Source organism: Copidosoma floridanum, unplaced genomic scaffold (assembly GCF_036245765.1).
Source record: "Copidosoma floridanum isolate Cflo_tuat_1 unplaced genomic scaffold, Cflo_Japanese_pri ptg000021l, whole genome shotgun sequence".
Lineage (NCBI taxonomy): Eukaryota > Metazoa > Arthropoda > Insecta > Hymenoptera > Encyrtidae > Copidosoma > Copidosoma floridanum.
Window position 1 is genome coordinate 6,043,264 of NW_028321898.1, and position 25,126 is coordinate 6,068,389.

Here is a 25,126-nt window from a genome sequence, read left to right on the forward strand (position 1 = left end):
TATTACAGCTGATTTGGTAAATTATAAAAGTATATTGTAAAAAAAAAAATAAAAATATAGAATAAAATAAAATTTGAAAAAACTACTTCAAAATCATCGTTAAACTAATTTGCAAGTAAACTTTATTTAATAAACAGAAGCAAAGGAAAAAAAAAGAGATCCACATTTACTGGGATTTTATTCTATCACTCTAAATGTCAAGTGAGAGGGGTTAGCAAACAGAGGGCGTAGAGAGGTGCAGCTCCACGGGCCAATACCTTGCTATAAGAAAGTGTCTTCACTTTTTAAGTTGTTAAATTTTTGTTACATCACGAAGCTTTGACAAATGATATAAATTTCCGTTCAATGAAAAAAAGTATTGGTCACGTTGTTTTATAATACATTACTCTATAAAAAGAAAATCTCAATTAAATATTGTTTGTTGTGTAAAAATGCAACACATTTATTTTAATAAGTTATTTGTAACAATTTTAATAGTAAGTAGATTTTCACACCAATGATGCACTACTGCGGGTCATTTATCATTTTTTTACGAAGTCTATTTATCATTCTTACTGAACTTAATTTGAAGGTGTTTTTTTTTACATAAGACTTTATATAATTATCATATCTGATTTTTGAAAGATGGCTAGTGGCATGGGTCTTAATCAACTACGTAAGAATAATGAATATGAAGTACTATCCTTTTAACTTCCATGAAACTGTTCAAATTAAAAGGTACAAAGTCTTAAGAAAAAAGATAATTCAAACAATTTAAATAATGGTCATTTAAAAGTCAAAATACTTTTTCCTGTTTAGTTAATTAAAATAATTTAAGAATTGAAAACAATTTGCTGAATACAAATATCACTCCAAACCTTTTTTTTAAACTAGAAAATATTGAAGATTTTGTTTAAAAACAATAAATAAATGTGTTTGAAAAAAAATCTTTGTTTTATTATAATTTTGATAAATTACAGTTTTATTTAATTCTTACTTTTTATAATTACAATTAAGTTGTTCTTTTCAAGTATACAGTGTTTATTCTACTCATGGAAAACAAGATGTTGATGTTAATGTGTGCAACTTGTAAATAATTTGGAACGAAAACACATTTTTTAAATATATTGTTTTCTTATTTTTTTCTTTTCTTTTTTTTTTTTTTTTTTTTCGTAATGCATCGTTTTATGTATTACACAAATACTCATTTAATCATAAATAATAAACTTCTTAATCATAAAAACTATTTTCAAACATTTTGTATTTACATCGACTTGACTCTTGTTTATAACTGGAAATAACATGAGTACAGAGCAAAAAGTTCAACCTGCTAAATAAAGCGAAAAAAACAAAAAAAAATTATGTGTTATGTTTACTGCGGAAGGACTTATAAACGATTTGTAGAGTTAAGAATAAGAAATCACGAATTGATCCAATTAAATGACAAGCAATCTGTAATGGTTTTACTTTATCGCAAGGATAGTACTTATTGAAAAGGATCAAAGGCGAGTATACGGCATGAGGTGGGACTAAAGATAGATGATAAAAAATTTCAATAAAATAAAATAATAGTCAAACTGACATGATTTAGAAGGGGGGGAAGGGATATTATAGAAATGATGCAAGCCGAAAAAGGTATTAAAAAATTTGTATTCAATAGAAGTACAGACAAAGTAAACAAATTTTACCTCATACTGAAGGGACTGAGAAGGGGCTGAAACGGGCAAAGGTTTGATGCCGCCTGCAACCTTCAGAGCGCTTCTTTATCAGCCCTACCACCAGCCAAACTGTACATATGATTTATGTATACAAGCGTTTATTACCCGATGACCCAAGATGCTTACTGGCCACTGTAATAGATAATACAATCTTAAATAATAACACAAGAACCTATCATTCAATGACCCAGGGCGCTTACTGGCCACTCTAATAAATAATACAATCTTAAATAATAACACAAGCGCCTATCACCCAATGACTCGGGATGCTTACTGGCCACTGTATTAATTATTAAAATGTTATTTAATAACTCAAGTGCTTGTCACCCAGTGACCCAGGGCACTTACTGGACACTGAATTGATCAATAGGTTGTTAATTATTAACAGAACCGCCTATCACTTAATGACCTGGAGCATTTACTGGCCACTCTAATCAATAATAAACTCCTTAATAATAACACCAGCACCTATCACCCAATGATCCGGGGCGCTGAGCAGCCTCTCAAATAGATAATAAAATCCTTAATGATAACACAAGTGCCTCAATGATCCGGGGCACTTACTGGACACTCTACTGAATAATAGATTGTTAATTAATAAAACAAGTGCTTATCACCCAGTGACCTGGAGCGCTTACTGGCCACTCTATTGTTTCATAGGTTGTTCATTAAAAACACAAGCATCAATCACCCGATGACCCGAAGTGCTTGCTAGCCACTCCAGTTAGTAATGAAATTCTTAATAATAACGCAAGCGCCTATCACCCAATAACCTAGGTGCTTACTGGCAACTCTATTATTTAATAGCTTGTTAATAAAAAACACAAGCGCCTATCACCTGATGACTCGGGGCGCTTACTGGCTAGACTATTAGTTAAAAAATGTTAATTAATAACACAAAAGCCTATTATCTGGTGCCCTGCATCTGTATTTAAAATTGAAAAAAAAAACCAATTCTAGAAGGGTATTTAATTGTGAGATTTATATTTGGCACTCGTAACTAAATTTACTGTACATGCGCAAAAGCAAGCAGTTGAGCTGCGACGCTACTGTTGTATTGTTTGATTGTCTTTTTATCCATCCTCGTTCGGTCAGTCAGTCTGTTTACACGCACTTTCTGCTTAATGTAACCTCTGATTTGATCTTGCTTTTTTAGTTCAGCTTACGATTGAATTTAAGATTGTAAAGACTAAAGATAGTATATACTCAAGATAGCGTGAAATAAACGTATTCGTATTAAAAGTGACAGTGCCAAACTTTTTATTTCCCGAGACCATACCCATAAATCTATACTGCTAAAATTAATTAAGTGAAGTGGGACCCACGATAGAAGTGAAACTTCAAGTATCAAATATTGAACTCATTTTATACAGAAAATTATGTGAGAAGCAATCATATATGTTATTGCTACGAGTTAAGATGGACCTACAATTTCATAAAGATAGACCGCAAATACAAATTTGAGGTTATGTAATCATAACAAATGACACCTCAATGTGTGCGTCTCAATATTTTATTTCCCCTCTAGGTGACCGTAAGAAATCGGTATTTTTGGCCTATTCTGCTTCTCCGTCAAGATATGACGATTTTTCTTATTTTATGAGGTTATGTTGTCAGGAAAACACTTTAAATTTCTTCGTGCACATCTGTATTATTAATGTTTAAAGTATACTGTAATTTATTCGCAATTTATAACTCCAATTTCATAAAGATAGAGCGAAAATACGAATTTGAGGTTATGTAATCACAAGAAATGACACCTCTATTTTTGCGTCTCGATATTTTATTTCATCTTTAGGATACCCGTAAAAAATCGGTATTTTTGGCCTATTTTGCTTCTCCGTCGAGATATGACGATTTTTCTTATTTTATGAGGTTATATTGTTGTAAAAACACTTTAAATTAATTTTTGGACATCTCTATTAATTTTCAAGGTATACTATAATTTTTTCGCAATTTATAACTCATATGTCAGAAAAGTACAACCAAAATACGAATTTGAGGTTATATAATAAAAAATAATACCTCATTACACACACACACACACATCCACACACACACACACACACACACACACACACACACATATATATATATATATATACGTAAAAATTTGAGCATGCAAGGGGAGCGAGGCAGAGAGAAAGGCCGTCCCACGTCCCACTCTACGAGTATATGCACTGCTCTGATGGCAAGGGGGACGAGGCAGAGAGAGAGAGAGAGAGCGGCTGGAGTGGTAGGGATGCACTGCTAGTATAGCATGTGGTGGCAAGGGGGACGCGGAGAGAGAGAAAGAGAGCGGCTGGAGTGGTAGGGGCCTCAGAAATTTCGTATCGCTCGAAAAAATTCACAACGTGCCATAAAAAGTTTCACTTCGGTAAATAAAAAACTATAAATGAACACGAAAGCTCTTATTGCTTCGGTATATAGAGATACATTAGTGAGGGCGATAGTTAATTATTTATTTATAACATTACTTATTAGAAACGTAACGAGTCATGATGCAACGTGTATCAACGATAAAGAAGTCTTAAAAAGATTCTGAAATGTATGATTCATTTATTAATAGGCCTTAATAACATAAGGATAATTATCTACATTAAAACGCTTTTTCTTTATACGGTTACACGACAATGTAGCGTCCAAAGTGTACTATTTTATAGGTTTGCGATGTCCGCAATTTAATATTTCAATTAATTGTGAAATTTGACAAGGACTTTCATTAATAGGCGCTCGTAATATTAGGTCATAATCTATTATTTAATAATGCAGCCAGTAAACACCCCAGATCATCGGGTGATTGGCACTTGGATTATTATTGAGGATTTTATTATTTATTACAGTGGTTCAAAACATCCCAGGTTAATCGACTGATAAAAACTTGTGTTATTAATTAACATTTAATCATTAATAAAGTGGCCAGTAAGCGCACTGGATCATCCAGTAATAAACGCTTGTATTATTAATTACCGACCTATTGATCAATAGAGTGGCCAGTAAGTGCCCCGAGTCATTGGATGATAGGCGCTTGTCTTATTAAGGATTTTATTATTTATTAAAGTGGCCAGTAAAAGCCCCAGGCCCCCGGTCATCGGGTGATAGGAGTTTCTATATATACATCCTATGTGGTACATAAGAATATTAAAAATTAATCTAATTTTATTGATGGATAAGTATTAATGCGAGTAATTGAACTTATCGATTTTCTCATCCAGTTCGAGATTGCCAAGGCAACTCGATTTTTTCAGTTAAAACTACATTTTAACATTTAAAGGAAATTCAATAAGTTCAATTACTAGCATTAATACTTACCCATCGATAAAATTAGATTAATTTCTAATATTCTTATGTAATGTATGAGCAGGCGTTGAAAGAAAAATCGCGAAAAAACTATAAAATGTAACAATTGAGGAGAGGAGTCGCCGAGACCTCGATGGCAAAATTGATAACGCACTTTTCCGACAAGAAAAGAGTTCCAGGTTCAAATCCTGGTTGAGGTGGTACTTTTTTTCAATTGCTACGTATGACAATTTTTCTACAAATCTGTAATTTTAACTGAAAAAATCGAGTTGCTTTGGCAATCTCGAACTGGATGGGAAAGTCGATAAGTTTAATTACTCGCATTATACATCCTATGTTTATATTAGCGATAGTGCACAGCTTGGCCGGCAACGGTGCTGATAGATAAGTGCTCTAAGGGTTGCGGTTGGCAACAAACTTTCGACCATCGTGGCCAACGCTGGAGACGGAATTTAGAAATTATGAGGGCACTGAGGAGGGCATATTATTCGATCCTCTAACAATACTACATACTATGTTATGGGGTACACGGAGCAAGCTGACGCAGAGAACAGGACGTGTCCTTGTGTCCTGCTTTGTGTAACTCCGACCGGGCTTATCAAGCCCAGGAATCCTCAACAGCGCTCCTTGTATACTATACAGATCAAACGACCTGCAAACTATACCTTATATCACTGTAGTCAAGCACGGGTGCTGGGTGCTCCGCTGGCTTATAACTCAAGTATGTCCCGTATGTCCCTGATACGTGAAGTAGCTAGATATTAAATGACAGGTATAGGACCGGGACCATGGGACTATCTTATTCGACACACATACATGCACGTCCATTAATAATAGCAGATTCTCAATACCATGAATAATAAAAGAACGGTATATTCAATCAAAAGTATTGATTGAACAATAACTAACTCTCTCTCTCTCTATGTGTGTGTGTGTGTAATCAACAATCAAGTGTGTTATAATAAACCTCGGTGGTGAGACAGCTGTCTCCCATATATTTATAACTATAATCGGCATACAACTTCCACGTCCTAAGCAGAGGGGAGACCTCACGAGCTAATACAAAAACTTCGCACAATCAATGAGGAGCGGACTTACTTTATTTCCCAACGGCTACAGAGTGCGAAGTCAAGGTCGAAAAGCACAACCTGGAAATGTGAGAACTGCTGGGCATCCCAACCAGCCAAGTATTTTTTCGGATTGGGTTGGTAGCGCTGACACGGATACTTAATACGCAATATTAGCAACGCTTATTCTTGCTGTTCGGGCTTCTGGTAACACATCCATCCAGACCCCTAATCTTTTCGCGCTTTTCACCGATTCCTAACTCTCCTCGCACGCCCGGCTCGCTTGAATGCCAAGCTGGTCTCCTAGCTCTCTGTTCTATTTCTGCCCCATCATGACCTCTTCTTTTTACCAAAACTCCCGTGAACCCATATCGGCGGCGCCGTTACAACTATATTTATTCATTGTATATTACTAATAAGATCTTTTAAACAGGTATTAGAAATTTTTAGAATAAAAAAAAAAAACTTTAAATTGTACAGATGTATGGTGGGATAAAAAAAATTTATCACAAGGGTATGTGAAGAGAAAATTAGGGAAGAAACAGAGAAAATATTTAAGAAAATTAAGTCCAGCACTAGGAGACGCACAGAGATTATTTTTATACCACAACAAAAGTTATAGAAAAACAAACTCAAAATAAAGATAGGATATTAAAAGCTAACGATTGGCATGAACAACACTTATATCAAGTAAAAAAACAGTTTTTTGAGATCAGTCAATAACATATTACTACAATTATGATACCTTGGTTTTTGAGCCACTTGTAATCTTTTTTTGTTGAAACTTAATGTTTTCAACGTTAAGAGGATGACTTGATGTGTTGTGAAAATCTACTATGTTTAACGCAGGATCCAAACTTTCAAACGTATCAATTGCACTCAAAGGACTTATTTGAGATGTTGTTACTCCTGGTAGAATCGTTGTACTATTTGTAGGAGGTGGTGATGGTGTATCTGGATCTGGAAAGGTAATGAGTGGTTCCACATCGGTAGACTCTTGTGAAACATACCCACTTCTGAAAAAAAACTCCGTCACATTATTTTAAAAATTTATGTACATCTAAACAAATAAAAAACTAGTTATCAAAAACCATTTAATACAAAATATCTAACTATGGTTTACAACTTACGTATCATGAGCCGTATTAAAAAGAAGCATAAAAAAATAGTATTCGTATTAAGGTATTAAGTTCTCAAGTATTTAGTAGATTACGGTAAGAAATAATAAACTAGAATACCTTCTACTATAGATTTACCACTTATTTATATCTGTAATTCTCTCATAAACGCATTCATATTTGTGAATAGACGAAAACTATGTGTGTAAAGTTATAATTACTTTTGATTATGATAAATTATAATACAAGAAGAACCAGATTATGTTTATAGTTGCATTAATGGTCAGTGGAGATCTGACTAAAACATGCATGAGAAAAGTTTTATCATTGCTATTAAGTGCACTAATAACAACTATTAACGAAGTAAGACTTGGCCTTAAATTCGTCTGCATTGCTAACTCTTATAAGCAAAATAATTACATTATTTAGACTCAAATGCAATGATTATTGAAGCATTAAGCTTGGATGTACTATCATTTATTGATCAATTGCTTCAATAATCATTGAAGCAATAAATAATCATTGCTTCATTCAATGATTATTGAAGCAATAAGCTTGAATGTACTATCATTTATGAAATTTAGTCTGATTTTCATAAGAAAAATAGAATTTGTTACATTTCATAACCATGCACTTCATGAAAATTTATTTTAACTTGAAGTACACGTAAATTCGATTAAAAATAAAAATATCGTTAACGAATTCATAATAATACTTTGAAGAGTCAGGTTAATATAGTTTAAGTATGTAATAAAAATAATATAAAATATTATTGGAATTTGGTCTAATTAGAGATGCATTATTTGGTTATAAGTCAAAGTTCAAGTACTGAGTCAAAAATGTATATCGATACCAATGCTTGAACATGCTGTTTATTCACTAGGTTATAAGCTCATTGTTGAAAAAAAAACCTCAAACTTTAATTAAAGTAAAATAGTATATACTTAATAGTATATATGTCATTTTTAAAGTTGATAGGAGAAAATACTAAGCTTATCGCTCAAACAAATTGTAACAAGCATTTGATGTACCAGCGTATCTTCTACTTTTTTAATGATGTATACATACTCTCCGCACTTCACGCGACAACCCCGTTTGAATTTTATAAAAAAGCATGTAAATAAACTTAATATCTCTAGTATTTACGATAATGTTACGTATGATAGAAAAATGTCTTATTAACGTACTTTGGAAATAGTAAGCAAAAGACCAATCAGAAAAAAATTTAATATACGTACATATGAAGCTGTCCGAATAATTTAAATAAGGATAAACCTTATCTCCATCGCAACTTATTGTAGGTTGTGGGGTATCTAGCAAATTACGCGAGACTATTATAACTATTTGAAATAAAGCATCAATTATATATAAAAGCGATGCATATTGTTAATTGTTTTCCGGCCCTCTTATAAAATTTTTTAATTAGTTCGTAAGTTCGAAATAATTATCGCTAATTGTAAAGAGTCGAATCCGGAGCTGATTTTCTAACTACCATGTAATTTGATAAGAACTGAAAGCATTAAAACAGTAAATTACAAACAATGCCAGTTGTTCTTAGACTTCAATGAGCTGTTTATTAAGATCAATCGTTATTATATTACTTAAATTTTAACACAAAATTTAGTATACACTTAAATTTAGGTAATACTTTTTCATTTCTAACTTCGTTTAGCCCGTGACAAATAATTAATTTATATTTCTTACAAACTACTACAACATAGTTACCCGTTTAATTTTTAAAAATACATTCGTACTAGTATTTTTCTGACTTTTTTGAGAAAAGTTATCGATTAGTAACTCAATTTCTTCACTTATCTTTCCTTCAATACGTAAAAGTGCTAATGAATTTAACCCTTCATCTCCTAGTGATGATCGTAAAAGTTTTTTTACGCGTTTAAAAGCTAAAAAAGATCTATCTATTTAAATGTTCAGTATCAATACACATGAAAATATACATAGCACAATATAGACATTTAAATAAATACTTGTAATATCATTTTCACACACGAATCCACACAAATCCAATTCAATTGTTTAATATTGGTAGTTTTCAAGTGAGGTCTTAAGTATTGACATTCAATTACTAAGTTATAATCTAAATAATAAGGATGTATTTCATTTACTGAGTTTGCTTTTTCCACAATGTCTACTGTGAATAAACTCTGCAATCGCATCAAAGAACTGAAATTTTTGTTGAATTTAACGTACACTTCATTTCTTTTTTGCAGGTTTGATACTAAAGAGTGTAAAGTAACATAATAAACATTGATTCTCATATTACATTTTCCAAAAAATGTCGTACCTTCAGTATTTTTTTTTATCATGCTGCTGTTTTCGCTCACGTTTTCTTCTGGTATTAACTTTGTAGGAGATGGATTCACTTTTTTTAATCACTTTAACTTCACATCAATCAAATATTGTAAGATTACGCATTCCCGAAACAAAACTTATGAGATTCAAATAATTAAATAACTTTTACCAAATCAACTCACGGATTTTGTAGTGATTTATTTATGCAATTAAATTTATTAAATATGTTACTTCAAAAGACTGACATAAGAGAGCTTTCTAGTGAATTAAAAAAGTCATGCATTCCTACTGTTGTTGAATGTACCAGTGGTTTTCCATTTTCATCTTCAGAAAAATTTTTTAAAAGAGCTATAACTTTTAGTAATAATTCGCTTAAACTTTTGCAAGCATCGTGTCCAGCCGACCACCTTGTTTGAGAAAGGTTTATTATAGAACAATTCGATTTTAATGCTGACTAGAATTTCCTATATGCGTGTTGAATCAGCAAAAAAATTATGCACTTGTTGTACATTAGAAAAAAAATTTTCAACCGTTGGGCAGGATTCAGCAGCATAATTACCCACAAGATTGAGTAAGCACGCTGAACACGAAACGTACTCAGCCAGGGAATTTCTTTGTTTTTCGAGTGCCTGAAATCTTGCGTAACGGCCACTTATGTTCCTGGCATCATCATATGATTGTCCTCTGCAATCTTTTATGTTTAAGCTCCAACAGCATCAGAAATTTTTCATTGTGAAGAGAACCAAAATGTTAATTACTTCCCCAAATGCCTATCTACGGGATAAGAAAGATTTAATTACTACAGCTAAACATTTAGAACGTTTTTTTAGGACTTAACTTCATGATTTACTTGTTTTTCTAAGTTGACATCAATATTTTGAGCAATTTTAGATCTGTGAGTACAAGTAATTGGATTTGATTTATGTGTAGATGATTCTTCGTGTTCTTTTATTCTATGGTGAACATTACTCCAATTACTAAAACCTGTAGTCAGTGGTTGTTTTTCCAAAAAATTTTCACGGACCACAAAATATTGCACTGACACTCGTAGTATATCAACCATGCCCGTGGTTGTTTCTCACCGTTTGGCGAGAGATCGATGAAAAAGATTTTTCGACATATATCTGTATCAGTTATATATTCATCGCTTGGACAACGAAGAATCAGCATCAATATTTTGTTTGAATCCTTGTTTTAATATAGAATTTATTGTTTTTCAATTAATAATCCACTGAGCTGGGTTATCATTTGTAGCGATTTCAGATTCGTTTGTAACATGAATTGAAGAACTTATCGTCTCATAACGTGTGCTTGTCCGTTTTTGAATGTCTAAAATACTTTCACTGGGCAATACATCATGAATCGATGATAAAGTAGAGTTAGCTAAGCTTGAAGATGGAGTTAGATGATTCTGGTCAGTACTAGGAATCTTAGTTTGAACAATTTTAAAAATGAAATAGCTCCATCTTTTTCGAGTATACGTGTAAAAATAAGTGTAAAAACAAATAATTTAATCTACATCTTCATCAAGATAAATACATAAATTAAAACAGTTCATACATTAAATACTAGCGAACAATTTTTAGTCTGAATCATCAAAAATGGCCGAAGGGTTTACACAGATACGCCTATACATTAACAGACATTTTAAAAAACGATTTATTTCAGTAGCCTTCAATATAAAAATTATTTCGTACTTAAAAATAATAAATCTTCTGTTTAGTTACAAATAGAGTTTTCTTTAAGGGGAAACTAATAAATAATAACAATAAGGGGTTATTTAAAATATTGGAAAGTCGCAAGAGAGACTCAAGCAGGGTAAGACACTAGCTCATGTAAACAATGTGAAATGCGTGCTTTAGTGTAAGAATCATTTTCAATATAAATGCGAATATGATCACAAGAGCACCTGGCTTAGTTTTTTTAGAAATATTACTTCTGCGCTTTAGAGTATATTGTTATCTGCTTGCGTTTTCCAACTTGACATATTTTTTTATCATTATCAAGAAAATCTGCTCTTAGAGGAGTTCCCTGATACCTAACCGTCTTGATATGATCATGATCTCGGTGCGAACAAGATGTATGATGCCGATATAATGTTGATACTTTCTACTCACAGTCGAAATATCTTTAGACCACGTACACATACGTACTTAATATTTAAGTTGAAAGTCTTACACATGCAATATAATAATTTATCTGTGTGTAAAGTTTTATAAACATCTTGAGGCTCATTTTCTTAGCTAGTAAGGTCACTTAAGAAAATGAGATTTTCCTATGTCCCAGCACTTTTTTACAAATAGCAAAAATTCGAAACACTGCTAATATATTAACCTTTTTCTTTTGAAAAAAGAATCTAACTTTGGGATAAATGCCATCATTTTTTTTTTCGATATAGTTTTTCCTTTCGTGAGTTGACTGTATTGAGCTCCGCTCAATTTTATCCACTGATCATCCATCATAACCTACGTACGCAATGTTACAATGATACGATTGTAAGCAAAGCTAGTGAATAAAATAAAAGAACATAATTATACCTATTGAAATAAAATTGGCTAAAAATTAGCACCACACTATACTGCCAGACTGTCACTCAATCTTTGTAGCACAAACGATGCATAGATTTTGTTTAGCTATGAGACTAGCGAATTAAAGCTCAGAGGGAGCGACATTTCAGAACATAATGTAATCTGCAATATATGCAGCACCATGTTTGGAAGGGATGCGCAGGAATACTTTTTAAAGCAAACCAGAGGCTTGTGGAAAGGAAAGAAGGTACTAGAGGTAGTAACGGCTTGAAACGTGACGTACGTATGAGAAATTAGAACAAGTCTTTGCAATTTCGTTCTCTACCAGCAACTAGAATAATCTGACCACTCAGGGCCATCGTGCGACAAATCAAGCGGTGAAAAAGGGGGAGCTGCTGGCATTTTACATATACGTAGAAGCCCCCCTCACACACTCCTACCCCTTACGAAACGCTAGATATTTCTAATTCTAGTATAGAGGTTGTGAGGCGCGCAAACACGTAATGAGTGGTTTTTTTTAATTTATCTTTTTAAATAATTTATTTGTTAATTAAAAGTAAGATGAATATATATATATATATATATATATATATATATATATAGAAACTTACATTGTAAGTACATATAGAATAAATTTAGTATACAAGGATTTACAAAGTCATTACACGAGTATTACATTGACTTAGAATCATCAGTTTGACTAAATCTTACGCTAAGAATTTTCTTGCACTCATAAGTCTTAAGAATAGGTATTGAATGTAGAAGCTGGTTGCGAGAACGACGTGAATCAATCAACGTGGTTTCCAGATTTTCAGGCACGAAGTGTGCCAGGTTGAGTAGCTTGGTTAAGACAACGCGTGACGCTCCATTCACGTCAATTTTTAAGTTGAGATCAGAAATGCACATAATTACCTTGTGTGGACCAGTATACAAATGCTCGAGAAGTTTTTCAATGTGCTCTACGCGGAGGAAGATGTGCGAGCAAGATTTAAAGTCCTTAAAGAAGAAGAAACGCAGTTTATGGCGATGCTCCACTGGTACTGGTGTAAGCTCGCGCATATGTTCGCGATAATCTTTGATGAAGATTTGAGGATCTGCAAGGAAATCGTCTGGGATAAGGAATTCCCCTCGTATGTGGAAAGTGGTGCCATAAATAAATCCAGCCGAAGATACCCCAGTATCGCTACGAACGGCGCGCGGCGGAAACTATATTTTTTTAGGACCCCAGACGGAGACTACGCTTTTTTCCGTAGTTCAGACGAAAACTTTACCTTTTTTTACTAGGTCGGGTGAAGACTATTTTTTTAATTTGTCCAAGTCCGGACAAAGATGTTCACCTTACCTGGAGCCCAGATGAAGTGAAATTTATTCAAGCACACGTTACATTTGTGTTTGTAAACAGATATATAGTCAAATATATTTATATAGAGGTTATTGTTTACAGTTATTGTAATATACACTTTAAAAAATCTTGTACAAAAGCTCACTTTCTTTTTTTTCAAACACTTACTAAAACACCAAATACTGTAGCCTTTAAACCTGCTGAGAATAACGATTCCATGTTGCTTTTTTTGTAAAGGCATCCATGGATTCACGTGCGTGTGAATTTTAACGAAAAGATGAAACTTATAACACAAACACTAGGACACAAGTATCGCGAAATCTTGAAAAGTTTATTTATTTTAGGGAAAGTACAACAATGGAAAGGTCAGTAGATAATATTTGGATGCTTTTTAACTTACAATTAGTTTTCATCTGAACGCAGGCATAGTTTTAGCCCAGACTCAGATAAAACGGCACAGTTTTCGTCCGAACTCCGGAAAAGAGCATAGTCTTTGTCCGGACTCGAAAAAAAGTACATAGTCTTTGTCTGGGGCCAAAAAAAGGGCATAGTCTTCGCCTGAGACGTCAAAAGGGCATAGTTTTCGTCCAGGGCCAATCAGGGCATAGTCTTCGCCCAGAGCGTCGATTCATTAAGTAAATCTGTGACGTTTCCCCATAATTATTTGCTTTTTCAACTTCTTTTGAAAAGGCCAACAATGATCAGTAAAACATCACAGATTTTAATGATAACATTGCTTCTTTACACTGAGACGTGTCTTCGTTTTATTCATAAACTAGCACCCCTCCCCCCCCCCGCCCGCCTCAACTTCACCCATGACTTACTGAATGAAACACCATACTGTGTTAACACGTAATGTTAAACGTTTTCAGTTAAATATTCCACATCTATTCTTAATATTTCTCAGAACAAAGAACTTCTTCTTAAATTTTTTGTTTGGAATCTATGAAATAATTTTGGTCAAATAAAAATCTGTATAAAGTGGAAAAATGTAATGATGCTGAAAAGTACCGTGCGTTCCTTACGACATAAATTAATTGTTGGCCCTTACGGGCTGTTGATTTGCACTTTCTCAAGCTAAACAAAAAAGGCTATTTGTTAAAACAGAAGGGAATTAAATTGACAAAACATGTATAGTTAAAAAATAGTTTTTTCTATTTTTACAACTTTTTCACGAGAGCAACGAAGTCCTGGAGCATAATCTCTATATTTTTATCGCCACAATACATACAAGTACATATTATTCTACTTATTTGAAAATCTGAAAGCTTTAAGTGATTACTGTCAGGCTTATAATGGAGAGCTGATCTCTCACGTAATGGATTCTTTATTTGTTGATTCTGACGTTGCTATTTCAACCTCGATAAATGTTCTGCGTCAGTTTCTTGTCGCCTGAAATTGTATATACTTGAAGCATTTGAAGTTTTCTTTCTAATTCGCCCTCTTGCGACTACAGGCATGGTTAAAGCTTTTGTGAGCCCTAAGGGCTGTTTTTTGTCAATTTTAATTGGAAGAAAAACTACAACGTCTGAAGCGTTGAAGCTAGTTGTAGAGCTCTGTCTAAAGCATCTCCTCTTTTTGCAAAGCTCAGTCATTTTAGTGATCTAAGATGGAGAGATTGGTTCGTGATATTTGACCGTTGGAAACTGTCCCGTTTGCTCAAGTTTATTTTTCCTTTATAGCTTCACTGTTAGATTCACCCAGCGCAAACTTTGGAGAGGATAGGTGATTCATGGTTAAATGGTTAGAGTTAAAAGGGTAATATAGAGTTGTCATTGGCCGAGTTTCCAGCCTCGCGACAAACAACTCCACTCGTAACATCTGCCCATGAATGACTGACTTGATTTAATAGTGGCCGGCTTTATATAGTCTGTTAGTGGACGAGCCGTTGCCAAAAACGGTAGTCAAGATGTATTTGTTGGCAAGGTAGTTTCACGTTAGATGGCCCTAAAAAGAGTCACTTGTCCAATAAGGAAAAGTGTCATAGGTAGCCAGGATACCCACCTGCACGACTCACAACTGTATTTATGATGCACTGCCATGAACGGCTACGGTATTCAGTAATTTGCTTGAGAATATTATAACCGAATCCGCTTACTTCTATTGCAGGTAGCTTCGATTTTACTTCCATGCCACCTAGCGGATCCTACTAAATGAAAGGGAAAAGATATCGTATTTTTGCAAAACTTTGAGCTTATTTATTGCTACTGTTATTAATTTTTTCAAGATAAAAACTATATTAAAACCATCTAGGAATGTCAAGAATCAATATGCAAAACTTCAGTAGGATCGGTTGAGTAGTTTTCACGGTTAGCGATGACAACGGTTTTTGCGATTTTGTTTCATATATTAGCAAGAAAAAAAAATTATGCATACGTGTTCAACTCCCTGTTTGAGGGACTTACATGAATTAGACATTTAATTGGGTTATTTTCGAACATTTGTATGATGTAGTAAAGAACTGTAGTAAACAAAAGTACCTTTCAGCAAAAAAAGTTATGCAAATTTGAAGTTATTGTTAGTACGGATATCATATAAGGTAAAAGTACCCCCTTGGAACGCTTACGCAAAATGTGTCCCTGATATTGAACAGTTATAAAATATTAAGATTTTCAAATTATCCTGCTGACGTAGACGAATAAAAAAAAATCACACTTATTTGTCAGATATAGTTGGGTGAAAAACTTATTTTACCATTATTTTAACAACTTAATTGATTGAAAAAAAAAAAAAAATTTAATACATCGCTATGCAAACATTCTGAAATATACCATTATTTCACGAAAAGGAAGTCTATTTTCACAATCGATGTTTCTGTCGTATATACATTTTTTTTTAGTTTTCTAGTAAAAACATGTATATATATTAAAGTTTATAAGTCATACTAATGGTTTGTACCATTTAAATTTGATAATTTGCTGATTTCATTATTTAAACAGCTGTTCAAGTAGAGGTACACAAAATTTTGTAAGTGTCCCCCTCTTTGAACGCTGCTGATGAATCGTTCCAAACCAAGGGCCCTATATTTAGTGTTTGTCCCTCTTATGTACACACCTGTCCACACACGCATTGAGACGTAAATAATCATACTGCATTAACAATCTATGTGTAGTTTTACAAATAATTAAGGACGTACAGGGTCAAATAAATTATTTGTCATCTATTTATCACAAATAAGTAAGTGTAAGTATCCGTTGATCGGTTTGTTTTTCATGTAAAAACAAAACTTAACCTGTACATACATTTTATGCATGCAAGTCATATTATAAAAAAACAGTGAAGTATTTATTTATTTATATATAGGTCCACAGTTAAAAGAAAAATGGCAAAAAAGAACGAAAAGAAAAGTGAAAAGTTAACGGCCCATGAAAAGAAAAGTAGGAAAAGACCAAGTAAGAAGAAAGTTGGAAAAAAGAAACAAATAAAAAGAACTAGACATAATTACAGCATTGAAGACTTTAAAGCAGCTGTTACAGATGTAAAAAATGGATTGTCGTTTAGGCAAGCACATAGTGCACATAAAATACCAGTCGGTAGTATTCATCGAGCCTTAAAAAATCCGAGTGCCTTGGAAAAAGAAAAATTTTCATCTCCAACAGTATTGACAGTTGAGGAAGAGCAAGATTTTGTAAATTGGATACTGTGCAGAGCACGAAATGGATATCCAGTTACGAAGTTAGAGCTGCTTGACAGTGTTCAAACATTCGTATTAAAATCCAAAAGAAAAACCCCATTCACTAATGGAAGACCAGGTCGTCACTGGTACGAAAAATTTCAAAATCGTCATCCCGAATTGTCAATAAGAACAGCGTAACATTTAACTTTGACTCGAGCTTCCGTCACGCAAGCCGATTTAAAAAATTGGTTTGCCGACGTTAAACAATTCTTAAAAAGCAAAGACTTACTTAATGTTGATCCTTCCAGGGTATTTAATTGCGACGAAACAAATGTTCAGATTCTGCTAAAGCCAGATAAAGTGATTGTAAAGAAAGGATCTCGATCGGTTTACGAAGTTGTTAATGCAAGTGAAAAAGAAAGCTTAACAGCATTATTTATGTACGGTGCAGATGGTAGCAGAGTTTCTCCTATGGTAATGTTTAAATTCAAAGAAAATGTGCCTAAAAAAATAGTTCAAAGTTTTCCCTCAGATTTTTCTATTGGAGTGTCTCAGAATGGTTGGATGACCACTGAAACATTTTACGAATATGTGACCAATGTTTTTCATCCCTGGCTTGTGACAAGCGGAATTCAATTTCCAGTTGTGCTGTATTTCGACGGGCATTCCTCTCACATTAATATTCCTTTAGTCAGGTTTTTTCGTGAGAATTTAATTGAATTGATTGTATTGTTTCCAAATTCGACGCATGTTATCCAGCCTCTCGACATCGCATTCTTTCATCCTTTCAAAGACATTTGGAGGAAAGCGGTCAGTATTTGGAAAGGAAATAATCAATTGAAAAAATTGAAACAAGAAGACTTTGGCCCAGTTTTTAAAGAAGCTTTATTAATGTTTAAAGAAGAAGAGAAATGTATTATAAGTGGATTTAGGGCCAGTGGTTTAATGCCCTTTAATCCAGACAGTGTCGACTACGACGTATTTCAGAAAAAGCCTGAAAAAAAAAAAAATACTCCAGTTGTAAATGAGCAACAAAAAGATAATTTGGAAGATCAAATTAAGCTCAAAAATAAGTTTGATTTGATTAAAGGATTTGAAGAGGCTTTACCTGCAGATGTACTCTCGCAATTTAAGGATGCTGAAACTTCTGGAATTTGGATCAATGGTATTGAAAATTTAGGCTTGTTTAATCATTGGCTCCGGATGAAAAGTAATTTATAAATTTAATTTTATAATTATAAGTTTTACAATAAGTAATCATTTTTTTTTAATTCTAAAAATTATTTGTATTCGAAAATCCAATTATCATTATCTAGATTTTTTTTAACTGATTTGTACTTTTAATTTTATTTTTATTTTTACTGAATTTTATTTATACTTTAAATTTTAATTTTATTTCATGTGTGATTTTTATTTTTACTTAATTTTATTTTTACCATTAATTTTATTTTATACGTTATTATTATTTTTTGCTATCATTGTCAAATACATTGTTTTTTACATATATTATGAAATCAGCAGGTAACAGCACTAAAAAGATTAATGATAATGAACTTGCAATCGACGAATCGACGAACGACGGAATAGTAAATAAGATTAATGGTTTGACTATTACAAATGAATTTATAATTAATGACGTGAATCCTGAAGTCGATAAACTTCTTGAAGTTGATTGTAGTTATTTAAATTCTGAAATCATAGTCGACATAAGTCAAGACTTATATGAGGAGTTAACAAGTACTATTCCAAAAAATCAAATAGTTCTTTCTAATAACAATTCTGCAACTCCTGTTCTAGTTAATAACAATTCGGATAATGTTTGTGACCAAAATGCACCAACATGTATTAATGAAAATAGTCAATCTATTAGTGTTTCTGAATTGGTTACAAATTCAGTTGATTGCAATTTTGATAATAATATTAATTTAACATTGCAATCAAATGATGACCCGAACACTGTATTAACTAAAACTAATATTGAGAGCGACGAGCCATGTACGAGCCAAAAGGAAAATATTATAAAGAAAGTCCATGAATTAAATGAAAAAAATAATTTTAACGAATTATTTATGATGCCAGTTGAGTACTTGCCAAAAAAAAGGGACCAATTACAAGCAAGTAAGAAGCCCAAAAAATTGTCTGCAGGCCCTCTTCATACATGGTATGAAAATCAATTAACTGTAGATAAAATAAAAAAAAAAAAGAGGAAAAACTTGCAGCGAAAAAAAAATTGCAAGAGGAAAAGAAAGTTTTGGCGTAGAAAAGGAAAGAATTACAAGATCAAATCAATACAATTCAAAAAAAAATCAAACAAGAACAAGTAAGTAATGTTCAAAAAAAAATTAAAGAAGAGCACTTACATTTACTTAGTTAGTATATGATCATTATAGTTTTTTTCACTTATAAATTTATTACGTCGATAGTTCCATGTATAGTATTTAATTTTGTTAAAAATTTAAATAAAATTCTGTATATCATTAAATTTTACGTTTTTCTTTATTTGACAATAGTGTTATTATTGACAATTATTTTGAACACACGTTTCTACCAATTTTTAGTCCAGAAAGTCACTTTTCTAGATGTAAGTGTTTAAATAGTAATGTGTTCAAAACCAGGGACAACTAGTGTTTCATTGAGGGGACGAACGCAAATAATGTTTTCCACTGGGGGGACATACTAAAAAAATTTTTTTTTCATTAACATTTTTTTTTAGTGATAAAATTTATGTATTTATTGGGCGTAAAACGGACGTTAGGGACCCATTTACATATAAGATGTTTTTTCTACAAAGCAAAAAATCAAAATATTTTTCTTATGTAATGATATCTAAAGTATATGCTGAATAGCGTTCCAAGGGGGTACTTTTACCTTATACAGCGTAATTATGTCAAACATTTTTGAAAAAGGAGATAATTTGTGCATGGTTTCTCAACCGATTTTATCATGAGTAACCAAGAATAAACTTTTTTCGTTTCGTATCAATACCTCGCCTGCTTTAATTTTTTTTTAATTACTACGACAAAATTTTTTTATACAACTAGGACAAACAAATTAAAACTACGTGATCTCATTTTTCTGCTACTTTCTCTTTTAACTGCAATAACAGCACTTTGAATTTGAACTTGTCAATTTGATTAAAATACCAAGCTATCGATTGAGTTTTACATTGATTATGCATTTTATTTAATAGAACTTTCATGCTTTATTTTATATTTTTATTTTATTTATTTCATACTCCGTCCCTTACGGGTTTGGAGGGGTTCCGTAACATTTTGTACATTTAATATATACTTAATCTACGCTATATACTGCATTCATTTTTACTTTAACTGTTATTAATATCTACTTTGTCTTTTTTATAATAAAATTGAAATAAAACAAATTTAATATCACTACAATTCCAATTCTACAAAACTCAATTCTCAAACTTCAAAATTAAACACATGCCTATCAAAAATTCAACAATTTACAACTTACATTATCAAAAATTATCAAAATTTCCTATATTTAATTCAGTAAACAAATTTTCTAATACTACTTAACAATCAAAAATTTCAAAAATTAACAACTCTTTTCTTTAAATTGTCCATATATTTTTTTTTTATTCTTCATTCTTCCTTGCATTTCTTTTTCTCTCTTCTTTCTTGCCCTACTAATCCTTCTTCTCTCTTTACTACCTTAACTTTCTGCATACTTTCTTTTATCTTTTAGATCTTTTCTGACTCCTTCCTTTTTCTGATTACTTTTCTTAGCACTTCTATCTCTTTTGCATCGTGGCTTAGTATTTTTTCCATTTCTTCTTCATTTCTCGTATCTCCGCAAATATTTAGTATGTGTCTAAGATCTTCTTCCTCCTCCTTGCATAATCTACACTTTTTATCCTCCTCTCCTTTCCAGTATTCTCTACTTCTGCATTCATTTCCGCATCTAAACCTTGCTACTAACTTTCTATCCTTTAATGGCATATCCTTTTTCAAGTATTCTGGTTCCTCTTCTGTTCTTATACCTTTATATGTTCTGTTGTACCGTGAATTCTCTATCTTTTCCAATCTCTTCTCTTTTTCTTTTCTTTCCTTGTTTATTAATATTTTTTCTCTTACTTCCTCCCTAAATTCTACTCCTTTCATAAATCTTGTTTCTTTTACTTTCTCTTCCCGTAGTAATTCCGCTCTCTTTTTTGAATCCTTTCCTATTCTCTCTCGTTCCTTGTCCTTGTCCTTTTCTCTTATGCATTCTTTTACTAATTTTATGTCTGACTCCCTAATTTTCTCTTCAAACTTTAACGCTCTCCTTAACGCTTTTATACTCATCCTTTCTAATCTGCACTCCTCTTCCACTATATAATTTGGTGTATTGCTGTCTAATCCTAATATCCATTTCATATATCTTCTCTGTATACTTTCTAGTCTTTCTTCTTCTTCCCAGCCCCACACTTCCGCACCAAATAGCGCTATACTTTCTACTAGGGCTGTAAATAATTTTCTTCTTCTTTTGTAGCTATTCTTAAATATTCTTTCTCCTATGCTCCATGCATTTTTCATAGCTATCACTGCTTTTCTTTTCCTTTCTTCTATATGCCTATCGTTTCTCCCATTTTTCTGTAGTATATATCCTAAATATCTTATTTCATTTACTTCTTCTAATTCCTTACTCCCCCATTTCCATCTTCTATCATTCCTCTTTCTTTTTTCGAACACTAAAATTTTCGTTTTTTCCTCACTTAAAATCATCTTCTTTTTATTTGTGTACTTTTTGAATCTTTTTAACATCTCTTTCAATTCTTCTTCTCTATCTGCTATTAATACTATATCATCCGCGTAAGATAGACTCCATACTTTTTCATTACCAACTCTGCATCCTCCCACCTGCCCTTTCTTTAATTCCTGCTCCAGGTCCGCTAAGTACACGTTAAACAGCGTCGGGCTCAGTGGGCAGCCTTGCCTCACACCTTTCTCTGTCCAAAATTCCTTGGATTCCTCTTCTCCAACTTTAACTACATTTCTCGTTTCTTTATAAATATCCATAATCCTATTTCTTAGCTTTTCACTCACTTCCATTTCTATTAATCTTTCTTTTAAAACTTTCCTATCCACTCGATCAAATGCTTCCTTTAAATCAATAAAACATGTAAATAATTTTCCTCTTTTTTTGCTTAATTTTTCCTCAACAATGTGTTTCAATGTATATATAGCTTCTATTACTCCTCTCTTTTCTCTAAAACCAAACTGACTTTCTGATAATTTACCTTCGATTTCCTTTTTTAACATCTCATTTAACATACTCGCATAAATCTTATAAGCTGTACATGTCAATGTAACTCCTCTATAATTTTCTAACATATCTTTATCACCTTTTTTGTGAATCAAACAAATCGTACCTTGTCTCCACTGATCCGGTAATTCTCCTTTTTCCCATACTTTTTTCAGCAATTCCCACAGAGCTGCATCCACTTCTCCTGGCATGTACTTCCATACTTCATTTTCCAGCTTATCTTCTCCTGGTGCTTTTCCTACTTTTAATCTGGCTATCTGCCTCTCGAACTCTTCCTTGTTCATTTCTTCCTGATCCTCTGCATTTGTTCTTGCCTCATCCTTACTTGTCTCTTCCCTCACAATTCCTTCTTCATTCTTCCCATCTAACTTTTCCATAAAATACCTTCTCCACTCTTCTACTGTGAACTTTTTGGATATTTCTCTCCTTCGTTTTTTCCTGTACTTGTTTATATATTTCCACACTTCGCCTTCCGATGTTGCCTTTTTTATCTCTTCTTCTTCTAATCTTTCAAACCTTTTCCTTTTTGCCTCACACCAGTTCCTATACTCTCTTTTTTTATCTATGTAATAACTTCTTTCTATTTTCTTTTTCCTCCACCTTTTCATTATTCTTCTTAAATCCTTCTTCTTCTCCTTCCATTCTTTATCGTGCCATTTTTTATCCCCCATCTTCCACACTCTACACTGTTTTTCCACCTTAGGTACTGCACTATCTATTTTTTCTTTCAATTCACTCCATCTTTCTTCAATCTCTTTTCCCTTTCTCTCCCAGTCTTTACACCGTTCTCCATACTGATCAATCAATTCTTGAGTCCAATCCCTCCTTGCCTTTGTTCTCTCTTCTTTCTCTACAATTCCTACCTCTACTTCCTTTTCTAGGTATACTTCTAGCGGCATATGATCTGATTCCGTTCTTTGTCCTATCTTCATTTCCTTAATCTGATCTAACGCTTCTTGACATCCTATTGCGTAATCTATTACCGACTCTCCTCTGCTACCAACGTATGTGAATTCTCCTTCTTCTCCTTTTTGCCCATTTACTATACACCATCCTTCTTCTGTTATTTCTTTTATTAGTCTTCTACCTTCCTCATTGATCTTTTCGTCTTTCGACTTTCTTAACCTTACGTCCTTGTCGTCACTATCACTCTCACTATCACTTTCATTAATCCAACCTCCTTCTCTCCCAGTTCTTGCATTCCAGTCTCCTAGTATAAGTATGCATCCACTTTCCTTCGTTTTTACTTTTTCCTTTATAATTCCCATCGTCTCTGCTACATTTTGACTATATACTCCTATGATCTTCCAGTTCTGATTTCCGTGTTTAATCTCCTGCATTACTATATTATCGCTCCATACCTCATGATTTCTACTCTCCAATTTTTTGCTTATTCCTAATATTACTCCTCCTTTCGCTCTACCTTTTTTATGCTCTCTAGTCGCTGCTATACACTTCCACTCATAGCTTTTTGGCAACTCACTTTCTACATTAGTCCACTTGTCCTTTTCCAACCATGTCTCTACTAACATTATCACATCAAACTCATTTAAATACTTCCACACTTCACTGTCCTTATTTAGCACTCCCGCAATGTTCCACGCACAAACACTAACATTTCTTCTTCTCACTCCCTCCTCCTCTACATCTTCTTGTTCTCTTCATTCTTGGCTCCTTCTTCTTTCCTCTGTAAAATCTCCTTTCCTTTCATCATATCTAAGCCATTTACCATCGATCAAAATCTTCATATATCCAACTTTTGTATTTTTTCCTTTGTTCCTCTGCTCTTTTGACTTGTTTAAAATAAATCTTTGGATCTCTCTTTCTCTCTCTGTTAAATCGCTTTCTATGTAAACTCCTCTCTCCAGATGTTTTTTATTTCTCATTACTTCTTCTTTCATTTCTTTACTTGCCAGCCTTACTACCACCAACTTCCTCACATTTTGCCCAGCGTTTACACTTATCACTTTGGCCTTCTCTATCTTGACTTTTATTTTTATCTTTTGTTCAATATACTCTTCGACCTTCTTCTCCAGATTCTCTCCTTTAATATTTGCTCCTTTTATAACAATGTTCGGTCTCCTTTTCTCTCTCTCAGCTTTTTCTGTTTCCCATTCCAACTTGCTTATTCTTTCTTCTAACGCCTTCTTTTCTTCTATCCACTGTTGCCTTTCTTTTATCCACATCTGTTTTTCCTCTTTCCAATCTTCTTCTCTTCTTTCTAGACTACTAATCATGCTGTCCAACTTCCTTTCCAACCTGCTCATCTTCTCGTTTAATTCTTTATTCTCCTGATTTTCTTTTGTAAAATTCAATAGAGTCTGTTCCTTTAATTTTGTACTTGTATTATTTCTTGTATTCATACTTGCTGCAGGCGGCTTTCCTGTCATTTTTAAATTTTGCCGATAATGCAGTTTTCTTCTTTACTGACACTCACTTCTATCTGTCAAAAAGTCTATTTACCGGCCTTACTCGACAAAGTAGTGATCTTCCTTACCGACCTCACAATTGTTTTTTGTTGTTTTTTCAGGGAACTTCCTTATCTACCTCTCAGATTACCCCTTTTATCGACCTCTTTCTCCAATTGCCGCTTCTTTCTTCCTGTAATATCTTTTCTAACCTCACTTTCTTTCGAACTTCACTGCACTTTTTCTTTTACTATCACCACTTTCACCTGTTTTCTTGTCCTCTTGTCTCTCGTTTTCGCTCACTAATACCTTTCTTTATTATCCCATATTCTTACTACCCACTCCTTACTTGCCTTACACGTGTTCTCTTTACCCAGATACTACCACACTAATCTCACTTCATCCTTTCAAACTTTCATAATTATTCACTTTACACTTTTTTCTCTGCTGCTTCTTCACTTTTTACACT

At 33.0% G+C, this 25,126-nt stretch overlaps 1 protein-coding gene across 3 annotated transcripts in view; it reads right to left on the minus strand.

Annotated features, from left to right (window-relative positions):
* Sarm (sterile alpha and armadillo motif) overlaps positions 1-25,126 on the minus strand; it is a 390,671-nt gene that overhangs the window by 187,587 nt on the left and 177,958 nt on the right. For all 3 annotated transcript variants that reach the window (XM_089594455.1, XM_089594454.1, XM_089594456.1), the window contains exon 3: positions 6,810-7,080. In XM_089594455.1, the coding sequence (XP_089450581.1) occupies positions 6,810-7,080 (271 nt within the window). The remainder of the gene's footprint in view (positions 1-6,809; positions 7,081-25,126) is intronic.